General features: G+C 48.2%; 1 protein-coding gene across 7 annotated transcripts in view; it reads right to left on the bottom strand.

Annotated features, from left to right (window-relative positions):
* Nucleotides 1-16,712, bottom strand: part of ANGEL2 (angel homolog 2) — a 427,641-nt gene that overhangs the window by 79,379 nt on the left and 331,550 nt on the right. For all 7 annotated transcript variants that reach the window (XM_078649760.1, XM_078649759.1, XM_078649764.1 and 4 more), the window contains one exon: nucleotides 12,968-13,097. In XM_078649760.1, coding sequence (XP_078505886.1) covers nucleotides 12,968-13,097 — 130 coding nt within the window. The remainder of the gene's footprint in view (nucleotides 1-12,967; nucleotides 13,098-16,712) is intronic.

Here is a 16,712-nt window from a genome sequence, read left to right on the forward strand (position 1 = left end):
CTGCGCTTTCCTAGCGAGAGGGCGATACACTGTTCTAGCACATGCAGGCTATACTACGGACTCCAGGGGAGTTGCGATTCTTGTACACAAAGCGCTGCCCTTCACAGTTACACGCACATGGTTGGATCCACAGGGCACGTATGTGGGAGTTCAGGGGCTGTGGAGAAGACGGAGATACACAATTCTGTCGGTATACGCCCCCCCCCCCCAAGTTACAACCACGCACACTTAAGGCAGTCACTGCCATCCTGCTAGATACGGCGGACACAACACAAGTGGTGGGAGGGGATTTTAACGATGTGATGTGCATCGAACAAGATAGGTCCGGGTCACAACGCTCAGGGGAACACACAACTGCCCTAGCACGCCTCGTGAATACCATGGGCCTCACGGACGTCTGGAGATGGCTCCATCCCACACAAGAAACATATTCATTTTACTCAGGGGCACATAGGGTCTTCTCCAGGCTAGATTATGTCTTTGTGTCCCGGCAGGAGGTTGCGGTGGACGACCTGGCGGAATACAAGGCGAGGGGACTTTCTGACCACTCCCCGTTATATGTACACCTGGGGCGGGCGACGGGAGTCAGGCGGGCGCAGTGGAGACTAACAGCATGGGACATCCAAAAGCCGGAAATACTTAGGGGCGTGCGGGCGGACATACGGGTCTACCTGGCTGAAAATGAGGGATCAGTGAAATCCGGAGTCACCCTCTGGGAGGCGATGAAACCGGTCCTACGGGACCGCATCCAGAGTAGGCTGGGAGAAGAGCCAGGCGGGCGCAGCAGGGCGAGATAGAGAACGCTGCGGCGACTGTCCTAACCTTAGAAGCACACTACCTCCAGCAGAAAGAGGAGGCGCGCCTTAGAAAACTACTAGACACGCAGAGACACTATTGGGAACTGGCCACAGATGAGGCACGCACCCAGGCATTGGCGACACTACATAGGCTATATGATAGCGGCGACAAGTCCGGTAAACTTTTAGCTTGGCTGGGCAGGAAGGAACGTGCCTCGAGATGGGTGGGTCAGATCAGGTGCGCGGGGGGCAGGAGGGCGAACACGGATGGTGACATAGCGGAGGCTTTCGCGACCTACTATGAGGACTTTTATAGGGTGAGGGAACTGGGTGACGGTGAGGACGCCCAATACTACTTGGGTGACACGGAGGTGCCTACTCTGTCCACCGATGCTAGTGTGGCCCTAGAGGCGGACTTAACGCTGGAGGAGCTCTCGGAAGCCATGGCGGCCCTGAAACCGGGGAAAACGCCGGGTCCCAATGGCTTCCCGGCGGAATTTTTTAAGCGAACGACTGACTTATTGCAGCGGCACATGAGGGCCCTCTTTACTGAATCACTCCAGACGGGGAGTCTCCCTCCCGACCTGGACCTGGCCATCATTGTACCTATTTACAAAGAGGGGAAACCTAGGGATGACTGCTCCTCCTACCGCCCAATCTCCTTGCTGAATATAGAGACGAAAATTCTGGCCACAGTCCTGGCTCGGCGCCTGAGACAGGTCATCACAGAGCTTGTACATATGGACCAATCCGGCTTCCTCCCTGACAGGGCGACCAAGCTTAATCTCCGTCGCACCCACAACTGGCTGCAAGAGGTCTCTGGGAGAAGTGAACCCCACTGGTTCCTCTCTCTAGACGCGGAGAAGGCATTCGACGCGGTCCACTGGCCCTTCCTGATGGAGACCCTCAGACGGTTCGGATTTGGACCTAAATACCTGCAATGGGTTCGACTCCTATACTCGGACCCGAGAGCGAAGGTGCGGGTCAATGGGAGGATATCCTGCGAATTCCCCATCGGGCGTGGCACGCGGCAGGGCTGCCCACTGTCCCCCCTCCTGTTCACCCTCACCATCGAGATTTTAGCGATAAGGATCAGGCGGAATCAGGCGATCAGTGGCTTCACTTGGGGTGACTCGGCCGCCACACAGGAAAAAATTTCCCTATATGCCGACGACGTACTGCTGTTCGTAACTGACCCAGACACGCCTATCCCAGCGCTGTTTAGGGAGCTCGACGACTTTGGGGCTCGAGCAAGACACACGATCAATTGGCACAAGTCGATCCTTTACGATCCACAGGGCAAGGAACGGGGAGCCTGCCTGCCAGAGCTATTGATCCACACTACAGAAGGCTTCAAATATCTAGGAGTCTTTATAACATTAGACAGGGAGCTTTCCTTCGCGGCTAACCTAGCCCGTGTAATGCAGGAAGCAACGACGGAGATGGATAGATGGAGACAGCTCCCCCTCACCATACTGGGCCGTGCGGCCTTATATAAAATGGTCCTCCTCCCTAAGTTTCTGTATGCACTCCAGAACGATTACTATCCTTTGCCGAATAAGACCATGAATAAAATCCACGCTGACCTGCGTGCCTTCCTGTGGCTGGGGAAGCAGCCGAGGGTGGCGCTGTCCACCCTACAGAGGCATCAGTATAGTGGGGGGATTTCACTCCCCAATCTCGAGGCGTACTACTGGGCGGAACATCTCTCCCCGATCAACGAGTGGCTACATGCTGCAGCTGGACACCCCACGTACGCCTTGGAGAGGTCTAAATGGTCAAGTAAGTCCATATTACACTATCTCTATGGGGAAAAGATGGGACGACACTTCCTCCCGGCCACCAGGATTACGTTAACAGCTTGGTATAGAGCGTCCAAAAGAATGGGGTGGGACAAAAGGCCCACTAAACAGACGCCACTGTGGTGCAGCAAATGGCTGGGAGAGTTGCATAAGCTGAAAGGCTTCAGAAGATGGGACGACATCGGAATCTCCACAGTGGGGGACGTGATAGCAAGGGGGAACCTAAAAACCTTCCAGGCGCTCCAAGACGAATTTGGCCTATTCAACACCCAATTCTACAAATACGTCCAACTGCAACACGCATGGAGGGCACAACACATTATACTCTCAGACCTTCCAGAATATGCTCCACTTGAGGGTAGACTGCTCCAGGAGCAGATAGGGAGGGGGGCGGTATCCCTCACATATAAAACCCTGACTAACAACATGCTAGGGGATCTGCAGTGCTTACGGGTCAAATGGGAGGCAGACGTGGGTACCATGGAGGATCTGGACTGGGAGCTTGCCCTCATGCACCCACGGGAGGTGGCCGTCAAGTCGAGGCTACGTCTTATTCAATTTAAGGTATTACACAGATCGTACTTTGACAGGGTGAGACTTTGTAGGATGGGCAGAATACCGGACACAACATGCCTCAGATGCCACCACCAGAACGCAGATTTCTACCACATAATCTGGGGCTGTGCAGTCATTCAGGAATACTGGGGGGATGTGCTCCTGGAACTGGGGGAGGTGCTGGGGGCGGACATACCACGAGACCCAAGATTGGCGCTGCTGGGCACGACCACGGAAGTAGACTTACCCCGTCCCCTGTGTATCTTTCTGGTGTTAGCGCTAGTAGTGGCAAAACGAGACATCGCACGGCGCTGGGGGGCGCCTGAAAAACCAGACTTAGAGGAATGGAGACGGGGATTAGACCTGTACATGGCGGCAGAGAGGGTGACCTACAAAGCCAGGGGATGTCCCAAAAAGTTTCGGAGGGTGTGGGCTAAATGGAGACACTACCACGGACTAGAATGAGACATTGTGCCGTGAGGCCTCTGGGACCCTGTTCGAGATAGGCTGAACGCAGGGATGCCATGTTTGTAGATATGTACTTTACTGCCCGGTTCCCTTTCAGGGTACTGTGGGACCACTTGAGCGGGGACGGGGGAGACCAGGAGGTGGGTGATGGGAGGGAGGGGGTAGAGGCCTGCTGTTTACTAGACGTATATGGTTTTTGTTTCTTTTTATGTTGATGGTTCGAAAGCAAGAGTGCTATTGAGGAGTACTATGTCTCACGACATCAGAAAAGTTGCGTGATTGACGGCCAGAGCGGAATGTTGACGCTCTACCGTGTGCAGATTCGTTAACTTTGTGATCCTTCTAATGAAACAATAAAAATTTATTTAAAAAAAAAAAAAAAGAAATGCAACATTCTAGAAAAAAAAATAAAACCAGGAATTCAAGAGTAAATAAATGCACACAAAAAAAAACATGGCTTTTCCCAGGCTGTGAGGCCAATGTCCATTTTTTACTGACTGCAGCTTGTGGTGAGGCAGGGTTGAAGGCAATTACTGGGGGTGCTCCACAGGGACGCCGCCATCCCCAAGGAGACGCCACTAGTTTTAAGGCTCCACAGAGGCCCAAGCATGGTAATTAAGTTAACCTCATTATTATCAGCGTTAATTTATTAGTAGTATTAAACTGGGACATTAAATAGACTGGGCACCAAAATAAAAGTGGCATCCATTTGTGCAATAAATAGGTGAAAATACAGTGAAATCAACAGGAAAGGCTGGCCCTGGAAACCGTAAAAATGTGGGCCACGTTTATAAGATAAAAAACTGTTGTAATCCGCTAAGACCTGCTGTAAACGTTTTTTGCAAGGTATGGATCACTGCATGAATTTGAGCTTGTTCCAGGCAATGTTAGTTTGAATATCAGGCAAATCAACAGTACACACTGGGTTAGGGGACCGTAAAAAAAGGGGGCCATGTTTACAAGTTAATGGAAATGAGCTTGCTGCTGGCAATGTTAGTTTGAATATCGGGCAAATCAACAGTAAAAACTGGCCCAGTAGACTGTGAAGAAAAAGTGGGACATGTTTACAAGATAAAAACTGTCGTAAGCTGTAAAGACCTGATGTAAAAGCTTTTTGCAAGGTATGGAATACTTCATGGATTTGAGCTTGGTCTAGGAAATGTTTATTTTAATATCAGGCAAATCAACAGTAAATCTGGCCTAGGAGACCGTAAGCGAGAAGTGGAGCATGTTAATAAGATAATTGGATTTGAGCTTGCTGGAGGCCTGCGGGCCATACTTTGAGTACCACGGATAAGGAACATGGTAAAGACCACCCTCTAGAACGGTTACATTGACTTCAGGAATGGGATCAGACTTTGAGTTGAGGAACTGTCATTTGGCAAAGTCCCAGAAAGTAGTCCTTTCATGGTTAGCAATGTAAAGCTTCACCTCTTGGTCCCTGATGGCTTTCAGGATCATCGACACGCGGTTGTTGCAGGCCTTGCAGTCGTGGTTCGATCCCAGACATCACAGGCAGACCTGGAGGGGATCCGTCACAAACAACTGTTTGCAACAGTCCCTACATGAGGTTAAAACTGGGCTGGGGTGGGTTACTTCCTTTGCAAACTGAGGAAAGAAAAAGTTTGAGTTAATGTTTCAGAGACCGGGGGTGGACCTGCCGATCCGCATCGGACAGCGCTTAAAGAAAGGAACCACGACAATGCAAACAAGCCGAACGGACTTGCAAACAAGCCGAACGGACTTGGCGCAAATTTTATGACGCCAGTGCTAAGGAAACCTACAGGGCAATGACCAGAGACTATCATCACGACATCGCGGCCAGCAAAAAATCTTATCTGGCTAGCAGAATTGATGGCGCCGCCAACTCCTGCAAAGAAATCTTCAGGATAGTCAAAGATTTCATCTCCCCCCCCCCTGGTCCACCCCCCAAACTGACTCATTCTGAGTCCTGGATCTCCGAACTGGCAGACTTCTTTACCAGCAAAATCAGGACTATCCAGACCTCTTTCGGGACCGCCATTTTGAGTCCCCCTCTCCTCTCTGGATCTCTCGATCCCCCCCAGACCTTGACCACTCCCTCCCTCTGGAACTTTCCTCCATTGTCTCTCCAGTCCTCCCTAGACCTCCTCTCCAAATTAAAATCTGGCTCTCCTCTCGACCCTTGCCCTGCTAAATTTCTTGCACAAATGGCCCCTACCCTTAATCACCTCATTAATCCCATACTCAACCTTTCGCTCAACACAGGTGAAGTACCACAATCTTGGAAGCAGGCCCTCATTTTGCCTCTTCTGAAGAAAGCCAACCTGAATCCTGAATCACATGTCAACTACAGACCCATTTCCCTTCTGCCAGCTCTGGTGAAAGTGGTTGAAAAACATGTCCACACCACTTTGTCCCACTTTCTAGAATCTAATGATATTTTACACAATTCCCAATCTGGCTTCCGCTCTAATTTGAGCACCGAAACAGCTCTGCTTGAGGTCACCGAAGTGATTAATGAAACCCTGGACAGGGGAGGAAAAGCTATACTGGTGATGCTTGACCTCTCCGCAGCTTTCGATACCGTCCCCCATGATCGCCTCCTATTTAGACTCTGGGAGGTAGGTCTAAGGGGGACGGTGTTTAGATGGTTCAGGTCATTCCTCACCGGCCGCCAGCAAACTATCTGGGCTCCACCTTTCTCTGCCGCAATGCCGCCCCTGGAGGTCGGAGTGCCGCAGGGCTCAATTTTGAGCCCCTCACTCTTAAACATTTATATGACCCCTGTGGCGGCACTTGCGGAGGACTTTGGGGCCCAGATCGTGTCGTACGCTGACGACACTCAGCTCCTGTTCACCTGTGACAGGGGTCATGACTTCGACGGGCATCTATTCGGGGCTGCCTTGGGGCTGTGTTCGACTGGTTTAGTCGGCACAGCCTCAAGTGTAACTCCGACAAATCCGAGGTGCTCTTCTTCGGCTGCCCTGCTGACCCCAAATGGAAAGAGTGGTGGCCGGCAGCCATGTTCCCTCCCACCGGTGAATCAGGGGCTGCAAAAAATCTGGGCATTCAGGTCGACAACTGTCTCTCCTTTGGGGCTCAGGTGTCGGGCCTAGCCGGCAAATGCTTTGCCATCCTGAAGATGCTGAGAAAGTTCCTGCCGCTTCTATCCTTGGAACACAGAAAGACCACTGGCCAGGCCCTAATTGGTTCAAGGCTGGACTACTCTAACGTCCTTGGACTGCCAGACTACCTCCTATCATGTCTCCAGGTGGTGCAGAACTCGGCGGCCCGCGCCATCTTCGGCCTCTCTAGGAGAGCAAGGGCCAGTGAGCTTCTTAGAACTCTTCACTGGCTACCCATGAAGAAGCGGATCACTTTCAAGGCCCTGACCATCGCGTTTAAAGCTCTGCATGGCACAGGCGCCCGCTATCTTCAGAAATGGATCAGTTTTTACTCACCATCCAGATCCTTGCACTCTTCAACCCAGGCCAAGGCAGTCACTCCCATGATCCGGCGTGCCCGCTGTGGGGGGCGTTCTTTCAAACATCTCGCCCCTCGGCTGTGGAACGATCTTCCTCTCTCTCTCAGATCCAGCTCCAATCTGTTGGCTTTCAGGAAAGACCTGAAGACCCTGCTTTTCCTGCAATAACACCGCCCTGCTGTGCTATGCCCCCTTCATTCGTCCTGTCTCTTTCCACTCTGGACCTGTGAGGCTCTGACAGCGCCGGGACACTCTTCGGAGTAGCCGTGCGCTATAGAAGCACCCCCTATAACATAACATAACCATGTAAGAATACAGGAGTGGTGTCCGCATAGGGTCGACACGTCATTTCAGGAGCACAACGTAGTCCGTGTAGAGCCACAGGGCGCCACCGGACATCTCCCCAAGGTAAAGTTTTGGGATCCAGTCTCATGCTTGGGGAATATTCAAAAGGTGAGGAATATGCAGCGAGAAATCTCTATCTCCTCAAACTCATTTCAATCCAACCTACTGTGGTGACCATACAGATACAAAAGGGAGTTTGTGGCCCAACAGCTAGGTCGGTCAAACACAATTCTGGGGAACCGGGTTCGTGTCTCGGCAACAACGCTCAACATCCTGTGATTCTGGGCAAATCACTTAATTTCCCCGTGCCTAACAAAATAGGGAATGTGTCCTTGTGCAACGCAACTGGTGCTCATGTACACCGCTCTGTTACCATCGGGTCAAGTTCGCGCTATACAAAGCTCAGAAAAAAATATAATAATCAATGATCATCATGTAAATCTAGAAACTATTCACGCTGCAAAACGAAATGGTTATTTATCTGTTGAAGTTCTCCACCTTAAAGAATTTTTGGATTCATATTTGATCCTCCCATCTCCCTAGCAATGGGGAAGCTGATAAACTGGAAGGAATACAGAGGAGTGGAAAAAATAAGAAAAAAGTCACCAAGAAAAGGGTGGGTGGGGGAATCTGAAGATAATCACCACGCAATGGGAATTCCGGGGGCAGGTGTCTGACGTCACAAAGGGAAGGACGAGCCATCAACTGGTCAACACCACCCAGAATTGAGAGGGGGTGGTTATGAAGGGGGGACTAACAAGATAATTATGAATTCAACCAGTAGATGGAGGAATAACGGACAGCATGAGAATCTATAAAATGTTAACACCGAAAAACATTTTTTCACTGTTAAAGCAGATTTCCGGTCTCCAAAGGGCTACCCCCAGGGAGGATTTGGAACACACATTCCTCTGTGGCGATCATGCTCCAAGACTTCTTTTTATACAGTGGGAAAATGGAAAACAGGAATACACTTTTAATTCAGATAAGTATGCCTGCCTACAATGTCTGAATCAGGTACATCGCCTGAAGAGAAAAATGCTTGCTGCTTGGAGAGCTACCTCATTAAGCAATAAGATTTTATTTTAAACTGCACATTTCACTTTGAATGCCTGCTCTAATAACTATTTCCTAAGATCTGTTGCGCATCGATATAATCTTTATGTAACTACTTGGGTCCTTTGTTGTAAAGTGTCCTTTCTAATACAATGTTCAGTCATAACTGTCAGTTCGACCCTTTACTAGGAAATCGCCTGGGTTTCGTCTCATATATTGTTTTTCTCTTACATCAAAAACATGACGCTACATTCCAAAAACTATAAAATTTCAGGTTTTGTTAAACTCCGGCAAAAAAAGTAAATTCATTCTTGGAAAGAAGAATGAACAAGCATTTACAATGCAATGGTTTCGCCTTTTGAAAAGTTTGAGCTATTGGCATTGTAAATGACAATTTTATTTATGTGTTGGTTTTGAAAATAAATAAATAAATGGCGTTGTCATTTACAATGCCAATAGCTTAATCTCTCGCAAATGCGAGATCTATAGCATTTGCAATGCAATAGGTCGCGTATTTCGGTGAGATCTTTTTTTTACGTTTACTCAAAGAGTTGCCTGTATACTGTGTAGTGTAGACGGCTCTGTGGCTGTCGGTTTCTGTGTCTTATGTGTAAACGTGGAGGGCTCTGTATTTATTTCTGAGACATTGTGAAGGTTTCTGTACGTGTGTGCACGTGGAGTTTTCTGCATATTACGTTTACATGTGGTCTGGAGGGATTAGTATTCTGCGTCTGCAAGTGTTGTTTTCTGTGCATTTATTTTACTTGTGGTCTGAGAGATCTGTATATTGTGTCTGCAAGTGACGGAATTTGCACATTATGATTACATGTCCTGCGATCACTGTGTGCACATGTGAAAGTTACTGTATATTATGTTTACATGTGGTCTGGGTGCCTCTGCATGTAGGTTACATGTGGTCTGGGTGTCTATGCATGTAGGTTTCTGTCTCACGTACACACATTTAAGGGATCTGTATATTATATTGTGTGCACTTGTTAAGCTTTCTGTGTGTGTACATATCGTGGAGGTTTTTGTATACTAGATTTGCATACGATCTGCAAAATGTGTCTGCATGTGTTGAGTTCTGTATATTGTGTTTACTTGTGGTCTGGAGACATCTCTGTGCATTGTGCCTAAACCTGGAGAAATCTATATATTGAGAATGAATGCAGGGAGACATGTATGTGGGAATGTGAGTGTTTCTGTATATAATATATTTTATGTACATGTGGTATGATGGGTGTGTACATCGTGTGTGCAACTGAAGATCACAGCAGATACATGTGGATTTTTTGTACTCTATAAGCATATGTGGAGGGATAGGTATATACGTAGAGTGAGTTGTAGACTTTGTTTAAATGTAGGGAAGCTGCATATTATTATGTATGTTTACATATGGGGGCTTAAGTGTGCTTCATTTTAAAGTTGACGATCACAGTTTTGAACGCATGTAGTTGGCTCTGAGAATTCTTTATACGTGGCTGGCTGAATATCAGTTACAAGCAGAGCGGGCCACGCTATCACACGTTGGGGGTTCTCGTGTTCTCGTTACACCGTGGGATTAGTGCATTTTGCTTGCACAAGCCCGCGGGATATTCTCTGTCTTGTGGACGCGTGGAAGGACAGAGAGAGGTCCTGCAACTCAGCACGGTACTTGCAAACGGTAACAGTGCGGTTACATTGTAGCTACTGGGTTCACGTCAGCAGTCATTCCTCGTGGATCGGATGTCCGTCAGGGCTGTGATTCAAGGGCCTCGGGGACAAAGCCGAGGACTTCGAATATTGGCAGAACAATGGGGCGGGGTAAATGCAAAAACGTACGCGTCGTTATGGAAGTTTTCCAATAGACTACTGAATTTAACTTAAAATATAACAGTTGAAAGCTAACACGAGTCTTAATTGGAATGTAAAGGAGGGTGGGGCTGGGAGGGGCGCAATACGAAACTAACCAAGGCGCACGTGGCGCTAGAGTGAACAGGATCCAAGACGTAGGGCCGGCCAGGGCGCCTAGGGCAGGCAGCTAAGCGTTCAGCGGAGGTGCACTGTTGTGTAAGTGCACAGGCTGCTAAAGTGTACAGGCACCTAAGCGTACAGGCTGCTCAAGTGTACATACATGAGAAAAGTGCAGGCGAGTTAGGGGCACAGACAAAGGTCCTATGCAGCTAAGGTGTACAGCGATCTAAGTGCACAGACTGCTAAAGTGTTCGTGCAGCTAAAGGTGTACAGCGATCTAAGTGCACAGACTGCTAAAGTGTTCGTGCAGCTAACGGTGTACAGCGATCTAAGTGCACAGACTGCTAAAGTGTTCAGGCATCTAAAGGTGTACAGCGATCTAAGTGCACAGACTGCTAAAGTGTTCATGGAGCTCAAGGTGTACAGCGATCTAAGTGCACAGACTGCTAAAGTGTTCTTGCAGCTAAGGTGTACAGCGATCAAAGCGCAAAGGCTGCAACAGTGCACACACAGCTAAGGTGCGTGTACGGGCAGTACCCTGTAGAGGCTGCTAAATCACGATAACAGTTTAGCTGTGAACCGGTTTCCCCGATTATGTTCCATTTTCCCGGTCATCGCCCGACAGACCCCCTCGGTTAACCGGCGGACTGCCCTCGGACAGCGGGACATGTTGTAAGGCGGAAGCCGGTGACAGGACCTGTCTTTAAAGTGCGAATATGTATTAATTTAATGGTATAGCTGGATGTCGTCTCTCATATTGTTTTTATTATACCCTATTTTACATTGTTTTCTCGAGTCCGCTTTCCGTCTGCTTTCCATCTGCCCTCCCTCCCCCATACCAATATTTATTCCTCCTTCTTCCCTCACTTTGTTACGTTTAATTGTGGGGGCTTTCGACCGCCCTTGATCTCTTAATCCTCATTCTACATTTGTTCTGTCCCGGACATGTACACCCCTCCCTTCGAGTCTAGCGATTCATAGATCCTCATTCTTCACACTGGTCACCAGCCCCCTGCCCGGGAAGACGCCTCGTGTCCTAGTATGGCTGCCCTGGGGGCAGAGCTGCAGACTTTAGAGTGGTGAACCGGGTTCGAGCCTCGGCGTTGGCTCAGCAGCCTGTTATTCTGGGCAACTGGTCCTCAAATAAATTAAACAAGCACCTACGAGGACACGGGGGGGCGGGAGAGGACACGGACGGCGGGAGGGGGGCGGGAGAGGACACGGACGGCGGGAGGGGGGCGGGAGAGGACACGGACGGCGGGAGGGGGGCGGGAGAGAACACGGACGGCGGGAGGGGGGTGGGAGAGAACACGGACGGCGGGAGAGGACACGGACGGCGGGAGAGGACACGGACGGCAGGAGGGGGGCGGGAGAGGACACGAACGGCGGGAGAGGACACGGACGGCGGGAGGGGGGCGGGAGAGGACACGGACGGCGGGAGGGGGGCGGGAGAGGACACGAACGGCGGGAGAGGACATGGACGGCGGGAGGGGGCGGGAGAGGACACGAATGGCGGGAGAGGACACGGACGGCGGGAGAGGACACGGACGGCGGGAGGGGGGGAAGGATCACGGCTCACGCACATTTCTAAACAAAATGCTCCTTACCTGATCGCCTCGTGGGAACTCGAATCTTGCAGCCAACTCCAACAACAGACACTTAGCAAAAGAAGAAAACAGGCGGACTCCCAAAAAAAAATAACACACACCCACCACCGTGATGACGAACAGAAGTGGGTGGAGAGGGAAAAAATGTCGGGAACGCCCCCGAATCTGGTCCGTGAATGACGGACAGATCTCTGTTCCAATGGCTAGCCTCCATTTATGGAGCTAGCCAATGGGACAGGGGGGCGTATTCCAGAGTCCTTACTGAAATCAAGAGATTTCTCTGGAGGCGGAGCTTACGCTCCGTTCTCCAGGCGAAACCTAAAAAGGAACATTTTCCCTATTATGAGACACATGGAGGCAGTTTCACGTTTCATCAAGGAGGTTCTGATACCTAAAAGGAGGGAATGAGCAATTGAAGAGAGACTAAATACGGTCACATTAGGAGATTTTGATAATATAGCCACAACAAGATTATGATTTCACTGATAGTAAAATTCCAATTGAGCATTTAAATCTTTACTTTGATTTGCTTCCCTGCATTTTGCCATTTGTGTGAAGATGTGCATTTTGAAGCTTAAGGGAAGCAACTTTAGTTAGAAATAAAATGGAGATGAGAGTGACCTTTAAGATCAATGATCTGGTGATTGTCTCAGACTAGCTCTCTCAGTAAAATGGTTAATCATTTATCAAAGGCTTTTATTGGCGTGAGTATCAACACCGTCACTACTTAAAAGTCTAACAAAGTGATCTACAGGGTCAACTATATTAACCCAAATGTATGATTTGTTTGTCAGGTGCTCACCTTTTGTTTTAGCTCCATTTAGTGAATGGACCGGTGTGTAGGTGTGAGCACTTGCCTTGTAGAACTGCAAACAGTCTACTTACCAAACTTAATGACAGATAAAGAAAAAGTCTTACATTTGTGTAGATTCCACACTAGAAAATTCCTCCTCAGCCTTCTCTGTGGTCTCCTCAGACTTCTCTAATGTCTCCTCTTCCTTTGTCTCGTCTGCTTTCCTTGTTGTCTCGTCAACCAATTCCTCCTCCCCTAAAATCAATCATGACTAAACGTGAACCACAGCAACCAAATGCAGACATTCTTTGAAAACATAAATGCAAAATGTGAAGTCTGATATTAGTTTGTCTTGCATGTCAGATATTTACGTACTTTAACAAAAGTTAAGAAAAACAAAACTGGAAATTCCGCCAGCATAAATCCTTATCTTAGTATTCTGTAATTACATTACATCAGGAATGTGATCAGTGATCCCATCAGAAGCGCTCTTATAAATCATTTAGAACATAATACAAAATGTATGTACAATTTATGTATTATGATTGATGCACACAACATTACCAGAAGCATAAGGCAGCACTTCAATAAATGTGCACATTTTAGTTCATGTAAGCCATGGGCATGTGATCTAACATTAACAGAAGCTCAAAAAATGATACAAGCCCATCACTATGCCACATTGTTCTGAAAAATTCGAGTTTGTATAATTCACATAGCCGGTCACATCAGTAAAACATAATTCTTTCAAATTGATGCAGCATCGATATAGATCATTCAACATGAGGGGTTCAGTAAGAAACATTTAATAATATCCAAGGACAAATTGACAAAAGTTGTGTGGGTCTGACTCTGACCTGCACTAGGCACTGTACTTTGTTGGATACGAAGTAGCTTATCAAATCTCCCACTTTTTTCCAATTCCTACCGAGTCACTTAGTTAGTGGGCTGAATACTTCATTTTCAGAAACATGGGTAGCATCTTTAGTTCATTTGAATTGGACTGATTTTGTCATTGTTGTTTTACTGCTGTATTAAAAACAGTACACTATTAAAGCATTCTATTAATCATATGGCAAGGTTACAAAATTGTACAAACTTTAAAATACCCTCACGTAAATTGCAAGATATCTTGTGGAGCTCAAAGGGGAAAAAAGGGTTGCCACTTACATCCACAATTGATGCTGAGGACAAATCTTCAACTTTGAACAGAAAAATAACCCTGAGCAGCCCAATATCAAAAATGTCTGTACAAATGAGTAATCTTTTTTTGTCTTTTATTCTTTCTTCTTTAGATGCTTCCAAAATTCCAGGAACCTCTTCAATCAATCTTGTAGACAATACTTGTTGCATCATTTGTTGTATGAACCATTGACTTTGTCAGGGCTTCAAAAGTAAACCATACACCACAATTACGTATAGTATAAATTACACATTACACAAAAGTAAATATTCACCACATCCAACATATGTGTGCTTAATCCATAGAACCGTGAAATGTTTCTCCAGATCCAAGACCCTAAACAACTTGGATCATCTCACAGTATAACCCTGCTTAATTTGACATGTGTACTTCATGCGTCATTGCTCATAAATGGAGTCCACAATATAAAATGGTAAGTTCACCTGGTGTCAATAACCATGCTTGTCAATTGGCGGGCGTGGCTTGGTGCTCGGCAAAATGGCCGCATAGTTGTGCTGCTCTGCCGGCCGTCACTATAATCTTTCTTCATATCCTGCTCCTAAGTGGCCATCTGCGCAATCCTGTACTCGGAGGTGAAAGGTGACACCAAGCGCTACCCTTCGTTGCGATTTTGGGCACTGATGTGGGCTGCAACTGCTTGAAGTCGTCACAGAGAAGACAGAAGACACTAGAGAAACTAGAATCCCAGTCCTGAGGCGGAAGCCGGGAGCTGGCGGTACGCTACGATTGTATTTTAAAATTGTGTGTTTCACTAGCTTTATTGTTATTTTTTTTGTTTATTTTAACAAACCAAGCCTACCTGACCTCATTTAGGGTGGAAACCCACTGCCCGCATACCACTCAGCCGACTTGAACGCAGCAGCGGTAATTGTTTGTTTAGCGGCCGCCATCGCCGGCGTGCTCGCTGACCACGCCCCCTTGAGGCCACGCCCCCCGCCCTGTTAAAAGGCGCTGAACTACAAGCGTCCTTAGAAACTAGACTCCCAGTCCTGAGGCGGAAGCCGGGAGCTGGCGGTACGCTACGATTGTATTTTAAAATTGTGTGTTTCACTAGCTTTAACTTACATATGGATACGAGCCTTGCTCCCGGAGTAAAAGAGCTGAAAGAGATTTGTAGCCTGGCCCAGATGGTTCCACAGGTGCGATCTGCCACTCATGTAGCCCTCGCTCATTGCACCATCAGGATTCAAGCAAGCCGGGCCGAAGACGGCTGTAATGCCAGAAACCGGTCCCCGGAAGCTTGTTTCCTTCCCAGTGTAAGAATTGGCTTTTGTAGTCTGGTCTGCCCTGTTCCCATGATGCACTGGGCCAGGGACAGACTAATTTGCATACAGCCAGGTTCTGAAACTGGGATGGTGCAATGAGCTAAAAAACGGTGTTGGATCTAGCCCTGATCTCTTGACTGGGTGAGAGTATTCTGCTTAATTCAGAGACTCTGTCCCTCACCACCCCTTGTTGTAAATATTTTTGTCCACCCTAAGCGTGGAAGGGTATACTCAGACATGAGTCCCTTGCTCATTGCACCATCAGGATTCAAGCAAGCCGGGCCGAAGACGGCTGTAATGCCAGAAACCGGTCCCCGGAAGCTTGTTTCCTTCCCAGTGTAAGAATTGGCTTTTGTAGTCTGGTCTGCACTGTTCCCATGATGCACTGGGCCAGGGACAGACTAATTTGCATACAGCCAGGTTCTGAAACTGGGATGGTGCAATGAGCTAAAAAACGGTGTTGGATCTAGCCCTGATCTCTTGACTGGGTGAGAGTATTCTGCTTAATTCAGAGACTCTGTCCCTCACCACCCCTTGTTGTAAATATTTTTGTCCACCCTAAGCGTGGAAGGGTATACTCAGACATGAGTCCCTTGCTCATTGCACCATCAGGATTCAAGCAAGCCGGGCCGAAGACGGCTGTAATGCCAGAAACCGGTCCCCGGAAGCTTGTTTCCTTCCCAGTGTAAGAATTGGCTTTTGTAGTCTGGTCTGCCCTGTTCCCATGATGCACTGGGCCAGGGACAGACTAATTTGCATACAGCCAGGTTCTGAAACTGGGATGGTGCAATGAGCTCAAAAACGGTGTTGGATCTAGCCCTGATCTCTTGACTGGGTGAGAGTATTCTGCTTAATTCAGAGACTCTGTCCCTCACCACCCCTTGTTGTAAATATTTTTGTCCACCCTAAGCGTGGAAGGGTATACTCAGACATGAGTCCCTTGCTCATTGCACCATCAGGATTCAAGCCAGCCGGGCCGAAGACGGCTGTAATGCCAGAAACCAGTCCCCGGAAGCTTGTTTCCTTCCCAGTGTAAGAATTGGCTTTTGTAGTCTGGTCTGCCCTGTTCCCATGATGCACTGGGCCAGGGACAGACTAATTTGCATACAGCCAGGTTCTGAAACTGGGATGGTGCAATGAGCTAAAAAACGGTGTTGGATCTAGCCCTGATCTCTTGACTGGGTGAGAGTATTCTGCTTAATTCAGAGACTCTGTCCCTCACCACCCCTTGTTGTAAATATTTTTGTCCACCCTAAGCGTGGAAGGGTATACTCAGACATGAGTCCCTTGCTCATTGCACCATCAGGATTCAAGCAAGCCGGGCCGAAGACGGCTGTAATGCCAGAAACCGGTCCCCGGAAGCTTGTTTCCTTCCCAGTGTAAGAATTGGCTTTTGTAGTC

The sequence above is a fragment of the Lissotriton helveticus genome, chromosome 6 (genome assembly GCF_964261635.1).
Source record: "Lissotriton helveticus chromosome 6, aLisHel1.1, whole genome shotgun sequence".
Taxonomy (NCBI): domain Eukaryota; kingdom Metazoa; phylum Chordata; class Amphibia; order Caudata; family Salamandridae; genus Lissotriton; species Lissotriton helveticus.